The 13,407-nt window shown below is 45.5% G+C and overlaps 2 protein-coding genes across 2 annotated transcripts; both read right to left on the reverse strand.

The window, feature by feature from the left end:
• Positions 1 to 393: 393 nt before the first annotated feature.
• LOC124640284 lies at positions 394 to 2,535 on the reverse strand. The gene has a single exon (XM_047177996.1). The coding sequence runs from the start codon at positions 2,533 to 2,535 to the stop codon at positions 394 to 396; it is 2,142 nt and encodes a 713-aa protein (XP_047033952.1).
• Positions 2,536 to 11,199: 8,664 nt separating this feature from the next.
• Positions 11,200 to 12,523, reverse strand: LOC124640456. The gene has a single exon (XM_047178233.1). The coding sequence runs from the start codon at positions 12,430 to 12,432 to the stop codon at positions 11,278 to 11,280; it is 1,155 nt and encodes a 384-aa protein (XP_047034189.1). The 5' UTR covers positions 12,433 to 12,523; the 3' UTR covers positions 11,200 to 11,277.
• Between the last annotated feature and the right edge of the window lie 884 nt (positions 12,524 to 13,407).

A 13,407-nucleotide genomic window follows, 5' to 3' on the forward strand; every position in this document is an offset into this window, starting at 1 on the left:
CCCCATGCAGTAGACTTCGCATTGAAGTCCCCCATAATCAAAACCTGGCTTGGTGCCATCCGAAGAACAGAGGCCCCAAGTCTGTCAAGGAAGTCTTCAAACTCGGGAAGGGTCCTATTCGGAGAAAAGTATACGCCGAAGATGATGACCTCACCCCACTTAGCTGCAACGTATCCCGAGCCCCTTTCCTTGAGTATAGGAGGAGTGCAGTTGGGATCCGCTGAGCCGATTATAGCTACAGACGAGTCCACGTCACCCACCCAGTTAGGGCGAGGAGAGACAAAATATGGTTCTGCAGCTACGGCCACGCCTATCGACCACTCTGCCATGGTTTGCAGAAACAAGTCCTGTGCACCGGCACAGTGATTTAGGTTCGCCTGGAGTATTTTGTGATTACGGACTTGGTCCATTAGAGTCCTCGATAATCATTTCTATCTCCTGTTGCCTTTGGTCTGGCAATACTTCGCTATGGGGCCTGGTGGCCTGGATGTTAGCGGCCGTCTTCCCCCTCTTTGGCTTGGCTGGGGCCTTACAGCCCTTTCCTCCTACTGCGTGATTTGCGGGCAGCTTTGCTGCCTCGCAACCCAGGCAATGGGGATCGTCAGTGCAGGTATTTGCCTTATGACCTGGTTTTCCACAACGGTAACAAAGTCCGGCGTAGTCCACGGTAGAAGTGCATAGAGGAAAGGTATGTCCTAACCCCATGCACTTATAGCACCGTATAGGTCTTGTCTCCAGAACCTGAACCTTTGCGGAGCTCCAGCCAACGAGAAGTCGATTGGCTTCGCCTAACATCTTGGCAGAGGCTACGGGGCACCGAATTCTGGCAGAACCGGCTCCTCCAGGACCAACACGAATTGCGCTGACGCGCACCGCCTCCTGGGAGCAGCCCGTCCTGCGCGCAACCGCCTCACATATGTCATCTTCGGTGACAGAATCGTCAAGGCCGACAATGCGCAGTTCGGCACACTTTGTTGGCCTTGAGATCCGGATGCCCTCCGGAAAGATCTGGCGCAGCTGTTCAGCTACACGATCCGCTTCTGCAGCGCCATTGGCTCCCGTGAACTCAAAAAGTCGAGCCCCCGTTGCAGCTCGACGGTATCTGATGTCGGTGATACCGTTCTCTTCATGATTGGCCGCTTGTCTGGCCTTTGTCAGGACATCTTTGTAAGTAAGCCCCTTTTCTGCTGCCTCAGGTTGAAGCGTCAAAACGAGGGCAGCTGACTTCGGTTCGCGAAGCTTTCTGCGTCGATTCCGTGACTTTTTATTTTTCTTCCGTCCTTTGGCTTGTGACGACGAGGGCTTAGCACCGCCTAAGATGGTGGCAGCGGCCTCTTTCGACGTAACAGCTTTCTTTTTATTCTTCCTGTCTTTCTTCCTATTAGAGGCAGTTTGCCACTCCTGCTGTGGTTGCGCAGACGACGGTGCCTCTGAGACTGAGGCTTGAGTTGCCGCGATGACAGTTGCGGTTGCGGACGCCTGGCTTGTACCAGCCGCAGCACTCTGCCGCTGTTTCTGGGCTGCCGTCTTTCGATCGGCTGCTAATGGAGGGCGAAGATTCACCTGTGGTAGAAGGCGATCTTCAATCCCCGCCATACGAGCATCCAACATTTTGCCTACGCGGTCAATAACGCCACGCAGCAGCTCGTCGTCTACTGTGGACTTTTCCGGGGTGGAAGATATCGACGGCTGCGGTTGCTGACGTGGCAAGTTAACTGAGTGGAGACGCAACGAGAGCATCTCCTCTTTGAGAGCTTCAATCTCCTTGTCCTGGGATCCAACCTGCTGCCTCAGGCGCTGGATTTCCAGCTGGAGGCGGTTAGTCTCCTCTGTGGTACTCCTGGCAGCGAGCATCTCGACGCAGCAGCGCACCTGCTCCGCCGCTTCTCTCATGGTACGTTGACTCGTACCTTTAAGGTTCTTTGATTTCCGGATGGACTCCAGAAGAACCTCCACATTCTGGATGCCTGTCCGCTCCAGTCCTGCCACCGAGCTGTCGGTGCCCGTAGGTGGCAGTAAGGAGCATGCGGCTTCCACGTCCATCGCTTCAGAGACTCGTCTGATCCTTGGTTCAATCGAGGCTTGAGACGTGTCCGTATCGCTTTCGTCACTTAAGCGTGACGTACTTGGCCGCCAAAAGCGTCCCCTTCCATGACGGCCAGGCTTTTCCTTGGCCTTCGTCGGCACCTTGGGAGGCGGCAGCAACTTATCGTCACTGGACGCCGCCTCATACTGCCGCTTCTCAATTTTCCTCAGCCTGGAGGACCAAGGTTCCAGTGATGCGGATGTGCCGGGCATAGAACCCAGCGACTCTACATCACAAGGAGTATTTCCATCCTTCTTTTTACAAACATCATCCAATCGGTCAGTATCAATAATCGGTATCCGGTTTTCGCGCGTTTGGTCGTTGGTAGAATTGTGGCAAATGTTGTCCCCCCCAGAATACGCGGGACAGACAGAGCCGTTAGACGGGTCTGTGGAGGATTCTCCCATTTGGGTACCTCCCTGGGGTACGCTATCTGTTACATGTGCCATTTCCATAAGGTTCCTTTTAAGGGTGAGGTCCCTATCTCCCACATTCTTGTCTCAATATATACATACAGATATATACAGTAATATATTTATCATAATTATAATATTAATACTATATGTACACTATAAAATATAATATATACTCGTATAAATATAACCCTGACCCGCACCATCCGATGACCATAGCTATGGCCCACAAACGGTGCATTCCCTTCCAAAAATTCCAGCCTGCTTACAGGAGCAGGGCAGATCGTATGTATCACCAAAGGTGTAGGCTAAAACCCCTCAACATTCACAGCCTGATTAGATCAAGGAGCGAATCCCATACCACCTGAGCGGCCAACCAAGGCAGGAGAGACAGGATTGTACAACTTAGTGATTTTTTATAGAGGTTTTCTTCCTCGCGACCCTGTAAACAGAGCCCCCGTTCCGCTCAATGAGGCTTACGGGTTGTCCGACAGTAACCGAAGTCGACGTCTAGCCAGCAGAAGTAGCACTGACTGACCGAACCTGCCGCACGCGATCGCTTTCTCTACTGAGGAGCAATCCCATCACCTGGTTTTGGTCCGCGCCGAGTAAACCCGGTACCGCACATATCTGTGCGGTGTTCCCCTATCCGCCACCTGGGGACGCGCCCGGTTGGAAACCAGAAACTCCACCGGGTAGCAATAGATCCCTGCCTACAGGTTCTGTCCTGGGCGTAGAAATTATGTGACATAGTGGAGGCAACGCCTCGCGTCTTGTCAGCCTGTAATCGATTCCCCGATACAGAAGCAAATTACAGCAATAACTCTGCGCGGACGCACTTTATTCGTCACCCGGTGGATCTCTCGCGCTGCCGTAAAACGTGGCAAACATGTGAAGTGGAGTTACAATAAAGCAGAGAATTGAGTGCGACAAGTGATTGCGTAGGCGCACCGTTACTAGGATTTACTGCGATCGATAGCGGGCACCAAGTAGGGGCGCGCGCGCCGCTAGCCGCCGCCTAATGCGCGACACTCGTGAAATGTTAGCCGCTAGACACGTCGCCGCGTCGCCGAGATTTGTGTGGGAAGCCGAAGCTATTGCACTATTTTTACCGACGTCACCCATGTGCAGGAAGAGGTGTATCCACGTCTGTCAGGCGCTCAGTGCAACTGCACGTGATTAAGATGTTTCCGTGGCTTTGAGGGAAAAGCTCCGCCGAGGTTTATTGACAGCCAAGCTATACATCTATAAATCAATATTACTGAATTACATATATGCATACGCAGGTCCAGTCGCGAACTGAAGTAATATTTAATAGATGATTACACAAACACGGCACTGTTCGGCTGATCACGAATATCTGCTGAAGTTTAATTAAGTATTCTCTATCTGATGTAACATAAATAATAAATACCTACCTACTAGCCGAAATATGGTCGTAAAAGTGCACACAAGTAGGCCGATGGTCTAGCGGCTGGACATTGATCGCCACATAATCATTGTAATGATAATCCGCGAGCCCCCCTCACCCCCCCCCCCCCCCCCCCCCCCCTCCCCAAACTCGCGTCGGTCACGAACTGCAGTAATTGTGGTTAATCGCCCACGCCGCTGCGCCACTTATTAGGGCTCCGTAGAACAAACCAAACATGGAAAGCTTCCAGGATTCATTGCAGCTAGATAATCTTTGATGTACTACTTCTGACTTTCACCAATCCCCTGCTGTGAGGGACCGCAGTATTCTTCAATTTAATAGTCTATAATACCCTCAGAAAACTACTAAGATAGACGGAAAAATAACAACTATATACTGTTTACGGAACCGTGGTTATGAAAAAGGCAATTCATACCGGTCGTATATTGGGAGCCGCCCCGTAATCCGGTTCATAACTAGATCGGCTTCGTATCACTACTTTCTAACTCAATTATAGTTTGAGCAGTAACGTATAGCTACGATCTAATTATTATTGTTCACCGTTCTCAAATTGATATGCCAGTAAAAGTGCGCGTGCAAAAAATCTTCAGATTAATAATATGTTAGCAATACCTGAGCTTATAGTTAAACTTCTAGATTGAGATCTGCACCAACGGCATGTATTGCTCAATTGCCCACTATTAATGCTCAACTGTAAGAAGACGTGGTGCTATGATAATGAAAAATCTATTTGAACGAAAAGGTACTGAATACCAACTACCTACTGTAGGAAAATGAGTGTATTAGTTTGAGGAAAACTTTCAAATAGTTTTTATAGGACTGGTTTTTACCTTCTTAAATGCTGGCAAAGTATAATCGTGGGCATTAACAGTAGTACATGTGCTGTAATGTAGGCAAGTAATTCGGGTCACCGCCCGCTCGCAACACTACCAATGTGTCAAATTAATATCAACACTATACAGATACACGCAGAAGTTTCGTTTCCTGACGTATTTTCACGTTAGTGAAATGCCACTAACAGAAATTAAAGACGCGACAGATAAGGGTGCGTCCACATCTGGCGAATGTGCCGCGAATATGCAGCTCGCGAGCCGTTTGCGACCTACCCGTGAGCTGCGCGCGTGCTGTCACTGCAACAGTTTGGTGCGCCTCTTTAGCGCAACTCATGCAAGGCTCGTATAGAGCGCGCGAGTGGCGCGCGATCTGCGCGCACTCAGTTCTCACCCTTACAATTTAGGTTCATTTACAGTTTAGGATCCCATAATACTGGATACCTTTTATATGTTTCAATTAAGCGTAAACAATTCTCCTCCGTCCACTCCATGACAACACGAGCTTAGCCTCCAGTAATCAAAAACGAATTGAGCGGGTAAGATATGAATTATTTAATAACTAGCGCGTCGCGCGCCGCCTGCGCGCTGATCGCGTACGGCGCTTAGGTCGCGCGCGAACTGCGCGCGGGCGGCGCAGAAGCGGCGCACGAACAAAAATGCACGCGCGCAGCTCGCGGGCAGGTTGCAAACGGCTCGCGAGCTGCATATTCGCGGCACATTCGCCAGATGTGGACGCACCCTTAGAAGCCTGAGGTTATGCCAGCATGAGATAATATCATAATGGGCATTCTATGCAGTGCAGATAACAAATAAAAATAGGTGATAATATTGCGCTGAATACTGTAGCCTATGATGCGTCACCTCCCTTTTCAGTTTTACAAAGAATGAAACTTATCATTATTCACTGTCATTTAGAATTCTCCTTCTAGGCAGCATGCCTCTGTGGTGGCTGGCGTGTGCATGTGTGTGTGATAAATTAAAAACGCAATAAAATGGTGTGTGTCGGAGTGTCGACCGCGAATTAGTCTCGTTTAGCAGCCATTAGCCGCCGTGGGAACTGGAGCTGCTGATGAATCTTCACACTCATACACAATGACGAATCGCTTCACGCTTCTATTATGCTATCCGAATAACATTTCTATTAGCTCACAGACTTGTTGAACTATCTTTTATCTGTACTTTCCCAGAATAGTCTTCAGATAATAATCAGCTTGAAAAGAACGATTTTAACACGTAAATTGTTCCTAACATCGTACATAACCGACTCAGTTTTCTTCTTTATTGCACACTAAACAGTAAATACATACGAGATACAGACAGTTTATGTACAACGGCGAGCTTAACCCAGAATTGGGTTCTCTTACAGCCAACCTTAAAGCGATAGAGATATTCGATAGACTCATTTAGTTATTTTATAATTATGTATGCACGAATAACATTGGTAATAAAGCTTACAGACGCTAGCGATACCTGTAGTTCACGGTAACACGCAGCCTCTGTAGCAACAGTGACTGCACAACGTCTAGGGTTCACAGCATTCCCAGACAGGCAGCTCTCGTGCTTGACTATAAGTCAGGGTCTCTCATCAGCCAGTAATTAGCCGCGCGATGACGCGGGAGGTCACCCGCTTCCCAGACAACTGGACCGCCCAGGTAATTGATCCACATTCAGAAATGTAACAAACATATCTAGTTTGAAAGTGAAACGTCAATAAATTCCGTAAGTAAATACAGTAACGCAATGTGGGGCTTCACTTCCGCTGACGTTTGTTGATTAGTTACGAAGTTTAACATATTGAGGAAATCAATCCGAGATCCATCTGCACGTGCAAAGCATTTCACTTTTACAACGTGCATACAGCTCAATTAATTAATGTAAGAATTCAAGACACATTGATACAGGAAACATTGAGAGAAAATGGTGGTTGCTACGAATCATTGCTCAAACTTCAATATTAATTCAACGTGGTCAATAACTTTGCACAATTCGTAATAATGCTAATTGATCTGCCCCTGAAACGTAAAACAGCACAAAAAAGAACGTAGTTTGAAACATCCGTCAATAAGATAAATGATGTAAACAAGCAGGACCGCCACTCAGCATCAGCACCCGGTGATTATTACATCCACAACTATTATCATCTGTACGTATAATTGTCGCTCAGCGAACACGCTTCTATGAAGAAGTTTTACATAAATACTTAATGACCCCCTGTGCTCACTTGTGAACGACTCACAAATGTCAGAGGTCGACAAAACGTTGACATTTCATTATGCCCGCCAATTTCCCTGTAGACAGTGCTTGTTACTGTGAAAACGTTACAGAAGAATGGTGAATTAAGAGACAACAATCTTATGATATTCGATACTAAAGAATTAATTACAAGACAGTTCTTTTACTCTTTAAGCAATTCCATATTGGTGTTGTCCATTATGGTGTTTCCATATTGGTTCCATAGCGGACAGCCACGCTATGCATCCAGCTCAATTAATTTTCATCGATGTGAACTTACTTATATCCCAAGACGAGCTAGGCAATACCACTAAGGCATACAAATGATTAGTTGTAGATAAAAGTGTGAGCACTATCGAGTGACACGGCGAGGGCGGGTCGAGATGCGCGCGCGCATCATTACCGACCGTTACACTTGCGGATACAGATAACCAGCGGATAACTAGCCGAGCAATTAAGCAGTAATTGCGGATATGATTTATGTACTTTACTATTTATTTGTTATGTTCATTACTCGGAAACAGAATGAAAATCTCGTTTTAATTGAGCTTATGTTTAATGTGAAAGTTTGTGACGATAACTGGATGTTTTATTAGTTTTATAGGAGAAACTCTTAAAAGATAGATAATATACCGTGTACTGACCAATATGCCACAATTAAACTTATGAGCTAATATCTATATGTATTTCACGTACATGCTAGTTCTAAGGTGAGCGCCCTTACTAAGCTATCTTGAAACTTATCTTACCTAATCAACCTTAATGATGGGATTTCAGCGTAGCTTGAAACAACAGGAAAAGCAAATAGGCAAAGTATGAAAGTATGTAGATGCGCAAGAGTCGCAACTAACTCCGTACCGCTACGTGACCGCGGCCTGCGCGCGCGCAGCTGGGCGGCTAGCGATGAACATGGCACAGTGTGGCTATCAACAGTGCTACAATTCCGTACAGCATTCTAATCAGTTTAGCTTTAGCTTAAGGATTACCCCAAAGATTAGCTTGATCTCTCCTGATATTTAGACGCTCATGACTCGCTATATAATACACAGATTATATGTACTTGGAAATAACTTGACCCCGAGAATTCAAGGAAAGCAATTCTGTTCTTGATAAGTGGACATAATAATTATATATGTTCCTCTACCGGTCTATAAACGATCTCAATAGGAAGTGAATAGCTAGATATGTATGTAAATGTAGTTGTAGTTCAAGACTTCTGCTCACGTTAGTGCGGTTATCTCGACGGCGTCAGTTCGTCGTGCGCTGATCAGTATGCTGCGCGCGCGCAACCCGCTTTCAGCTTATCTGCGTCTCGTCAACCCCCGACAAATACCCTCTCCCCGCACGTCCCGCCCCGCCGCGGCCGTGTACCCCTCCCGGCCCACGCGTGTGTCACAGCACTAACGGATTATACGGACATGTGCCGGCGATATGCAGAAGTAGCATTCTGAACAAAACAGACATCGCTGAAGTCTAAAGTATCTTTACCACCTCCCAAAGTTGGTATAATGTACCCACTTTATAGACAGATTGAATGGAATTATCGATGGTCGTATTTGAATTCATTTATGCCACTTCTGATAGCTCCACAACTGTATATTTGTTTTAGCTAACTAAGATGTTGTTAGACCTTCTCCTCAATACCTGCCTTGTGGCATGCCTACATAAAGTGAATGAGATCAAAAACAGTCTTTGCTCACGACACTTGTGAAAGCGGTAATCTCCTGAGATAAATCTGTGCACTGCGCAGGCGCATGATTTGAATACTTGTCACAAAAATTAATGACGCGCTCTGTTGTTCGGCAGAGGAAGGTTCGCCGTAAATCAGAGATTAGTATCAATTGTAATTAACTAGTCAATATTAACATATTGTTAACAGCATCCGCTTCTCGCGCGCTTCAATATTGTTGATTAATAAAAATAATTCAATATTTAATCAGCGGAGAGTTATTGCGTAGCTGTAATGGTTTTGTGTTGGAGTTATTTCTAACTTGACTTTGAGGTCAGAATGTCTACGACATTACATTCAAATGTATTTCAATTAATTGCATTAGTGTTGGAATGATATTTCTCTATAACGTACGAAGAATATCACTTCTCGCACGTGAATAAAAACTATGCTATTAACTCGGATATGGCTAATAACCGAGAAAGGCAAGTATTACACAATTGTAGATAGGATTTATGGTAAATATGTAAATTCCAATATACGCAGTGTATACCCGCCATGACGTACGACGGACAGACAAGCCCAGTATTACGGCATTAACGTAACGGAGTCTAAACATAGTACGCAGCCGCGGAGCCGCGCCTTCTAGTTAGTTATCTATGAAGGGCCTAGTTCCGAGTTACCGACAACATACCTACATACGTCTGTTTTTCTTAACACAATCATTTTCATAGTTAACTGCTGTTTTAAGAAAAACTACACCTTATGTACTCTTATATTATCTCTTATATACTTCTTTCTCATGCAAATTCCAGGATATTCAGAGAATGAGTAAAATTACATTGAATAATTCTGAGAGTGGGAGAGGTATCAATTGATTTTACGTTAAAAGACATGATTCACGAAGAAATCTAAGGCGCCATCAATGCTGCAACTTCGTTGATATACCTAATAATTTTGATAATTGCAAGAAAGATGCAAGCAACCGGCCACCAAATTGTCAATTATTGACGACATGCATTTTAAGAGAAAAGTTCGCAAGCATCTGAGCAAATAGCCTCTATATTAATGCAAACGGTGTCACAATACGGAATAATGACAGGTTTTCCTCATCGACAAGCCAGCTGACCTCAACCCGGCTCACCCGGCACACGGCCACAGGTACCACAGGTACCACAGGCACCGTGCATTCAGTGCAGAAGTAATTAACATTATTTATCGGCATATTCACATAAACCTCAAGATGAATGCATCAATATCGGCACAGCTTTATGTATCCGTGACACAGAGGATAGAGGCAATGGAGACATCATTAGATTAGCACTCATGTGACCTCTCAGAAATAATATTTAGATCGTATGTTTAAAGAAGTAATCGTACCTACTATAAGAGATGTAAGTGTGATAAAATGAATTACAATTATCTCTGTATTGATTTTCTTCTTTATTAATCTTGATATTGAACTTTATTGAAAGTGCATCGTACTATATAAAATCCAGGATATACACATGTAGTTATTACTATACAATAACTGTCTATTATGTATATCTCGAAAAAAACATTATTTTTGTTGCTGCTATCAGGAAATGAAATAGCATTCCACTATTTTATGATCCTTCAACCACGCATCCCGGTTTGATGCGGAGATGCGTGCGCGCAGCCGTCACCGGGAGGATACAGTGAAGCTGCGCCGGCGCAGTTTACAGCATGTTTTACGACGCCGATAGCATTGATAGCGATCACATCACTGGCCGCATGGTAATGTCTTGATATCGATGCAGATATACGAAGATAGACATGCTGCAAGTTGTGTGCACATTGCGGAACTCAGAATATTTGTTTTTGAATTGTATGGGTTTGCGAAGATGACATAACGCATATGTTTTCCTACATGTCGATCAGTCCATGTGCAACCAGTCCCGATTATGATCTTTTCATGTCAGTAGATACCATCTAAATATTAACAGCGATATTGCAAATTCAATTCATTTCATTTCAATTCATACAAAAGTTGAATCCAATTATACCAATTTCTCGAATAGCCTACAAAAACATTAAGTAAACTGATAAAGCACAAGACAAATGCTGACGACATTATCTGCAGAACAGCTCTCAGCTGGAAGCTGTTACTCATCAGCCGAGCCATCGCCCGCGGGAACGCCACGCGCCGGCTGTTCCCAAATGTATAGTTACCATTATGGTCTATAGTATTATCCCAAATGTATAGTCATTCGTATGCGCAGGCGCTCAGGACAGCACGACTCCTCGTTAAAATATTATACAAATGTGCAAAATTATAATAAATGCGCCCTGCCGCGCCTTTATCGCTTCGTCATTACAATAATCATTTGTACGTATGTATTGATAAACATCTCGGTCACATCTCACAGTGATGCTGTGACACCTGCCGTCACGCGGCTCATTATACGCGCGCCGAGTATCCGCTCTCAAGCGATTTCTTTCATTCGGTTAATATATATTTTTTTTATTTTTTATTTATTTGTTTACCTCAGGCAACTAGGGCCCATAGAAAGTACAATACATACATAATTTAATATTGCAATACTTATAAACTAATACATATAAAATAACAATAATCAGCAGGACAATTTCTATTTGTTAACACGAATAGGCGGTGTCGTGTTGCACTGCGTGGTGTCGCGTAGCCTCCCGCGGAACCGCCGGAAAACGACACCTTTCGGCCAAAACGCTTCTTGGAACATGTCGAGATGCTGAGTCGGCACACGTACCACAAACGATTTGAAATTTGTGTTGTGTCTGGGCTCCAACCTCTCGACTCTTAAGGTCCAGTTCGTCTTGACTCGTATATACTCCACGATCTCCTCAACCTTCGTGGAGTGATGTAAACGCGAAACATACAGCTGCGTCGTCGGTATTGCGGGGCGCAGCAGCATGTTCGGACCAGTCAACGCAGTTCCGCATTGATTTCGGCTAGATGGCTTCTTCTTCCTTCTTTCCACCTTCACGAAACCATCTGCATCAACTTTCCCTTTACATGGTACAGATTGTACCGTACCTCGGGTTCCTTCGGGCTGATATTGTATCGCCACAGTAGCTTTAGGTGGCCGTTGGACGGGATCTCGCTTTACGGCATCCGAGTAAACACGTCCAAGCCTAGACGTGCTTACATTCGTCGGCGTCCCGTAGGCAGGGGACGCGGGGAGGGCGGGGCACGGTGACGCATCACTAGTAGTGGCGACGGCAGGCGACGAGTGCAATTTTGCTGACTCGGCGCGTTGCGGCGATGCGTTGACCTGTCCGTGGCGTGTGTTGTCGCTGTTGGCATGCGCGTGTGACCTACATGCAGAGTTTCGCAATTCTGCTACCTCGTTACGTAGATCACAGATGGTGGATTGTGATGCCTCCAGCTTCAATTGCAGCTCGACCAGGCTGGACCTCATACTCGTGATGTCCTTTAACAGCCTGGTGACGTCGACGTGATCGAAAGTGACCGGGGGCAGCTTCCGCAACTCCTTTGCCACGAACGTTGGCACGTCGTCCGGGTCGGTCTCCTTCAACAGCCTTATAGTGTCTTGGAGACTCCTCTCTCCCTTTTCATCTCGCCTGCGGGTCGGCATTCGGTCTGCCATTTGCAGCGACTCGTACAACAGCTTCTTTGCGCTGCGTATCTCCTCCTCGGTGAAGTTTGAGGTGCAAATCTGGGTCACACTGACCTCATCCATGACGTCCAGCTGGTACTGCAGGAACGCCAGGACCTTGTTCGCCACGAGTTCTTCCGAACGCATGGTATCGACTTAGCGGCGGCTGACGCCGCGCTCGGCACGAAATTAAAATAATTTCTGCGAACAGTGCAAACGCGTCCGACGTCAACGAATGAACGCGACACACTGCGATATAATATATGGCAGCGAACGTTCGTTAAGTGAAAATGTGTTGCTCTTAAACCTGATACGTTATTGCAGTAACTCGTTTAATGTACTTTATCATCAAATAAATGGCTTTTGAATTTCAACTTGCTATCGCAACCATTATGGGTGTTAAAAGTTTTACGTACTCAAAACAAACTGGATGACGTATTCGCAATACTAAGCACATAGGTAAACTTAGAGTAATATTACCATATCAAGAGTTAGATGAAGCTGCTCTTATACATTTCACTGCACCGACAAGCCGGACTTGTATTCCTCTACCGTATCTGCACGTAGCGCGCAATATATCTTTCTATCACTAGTTAAATCGTGTAAATCAGTATTTATCACCGTTTCTCGGGAACGCTGTGGCGCACGGTTATCACAAGTCGTTGCGCGGGCGCCGCTCAGGCATCGAACCCGCAACCCCATCATTCAGGCACATCACGACTGCCGCGGCACGGAGTTAGGCGCTCTGCACACTGAACACATCCAGCTAAGATATCAATACTGCATTAAAGCTATTTCTTTGGCATTTTCAGAAAAGTAACTTCTTATAAAAATACTTAGAAATCTAGACTTGATTTTAACGATTGTCAAACAAAATCAATACCGACACATTATGTAGCTCCTTGTTCAATAAATTGGTTATAGTTGGATCATAAATATATAATCATCTTTACCGTGAGCCTGCACATGATACCTTGAGAAGGCGAGTATACAGCAGATCAGAAAGTACCTATTCTTACTGTTAGTACTTTAGTACATCTGCGTGTTGTGTACATAACTCGAGGATCTGTAGTGCAGGCAACTATTCGTCTAAACATCAGTGCACTGTAATCTGCTAGATAA

Source organism: Helicoverpa zea, chromosome 20 (genome assembly GCF_022581195.2).
Source record: "Helicoverpa zea isolate HzStark_Cry1AcR chromosome 20, ilHelZeax1.1, whole genome shotgun sequence".
Classification (NCBI taxonomy): Eukaryota; Metazoa; Arthropoda; class Insecta; order Lepidoptera; family Noctuidae; genus Helicoverpa; species Helicoverpa zea.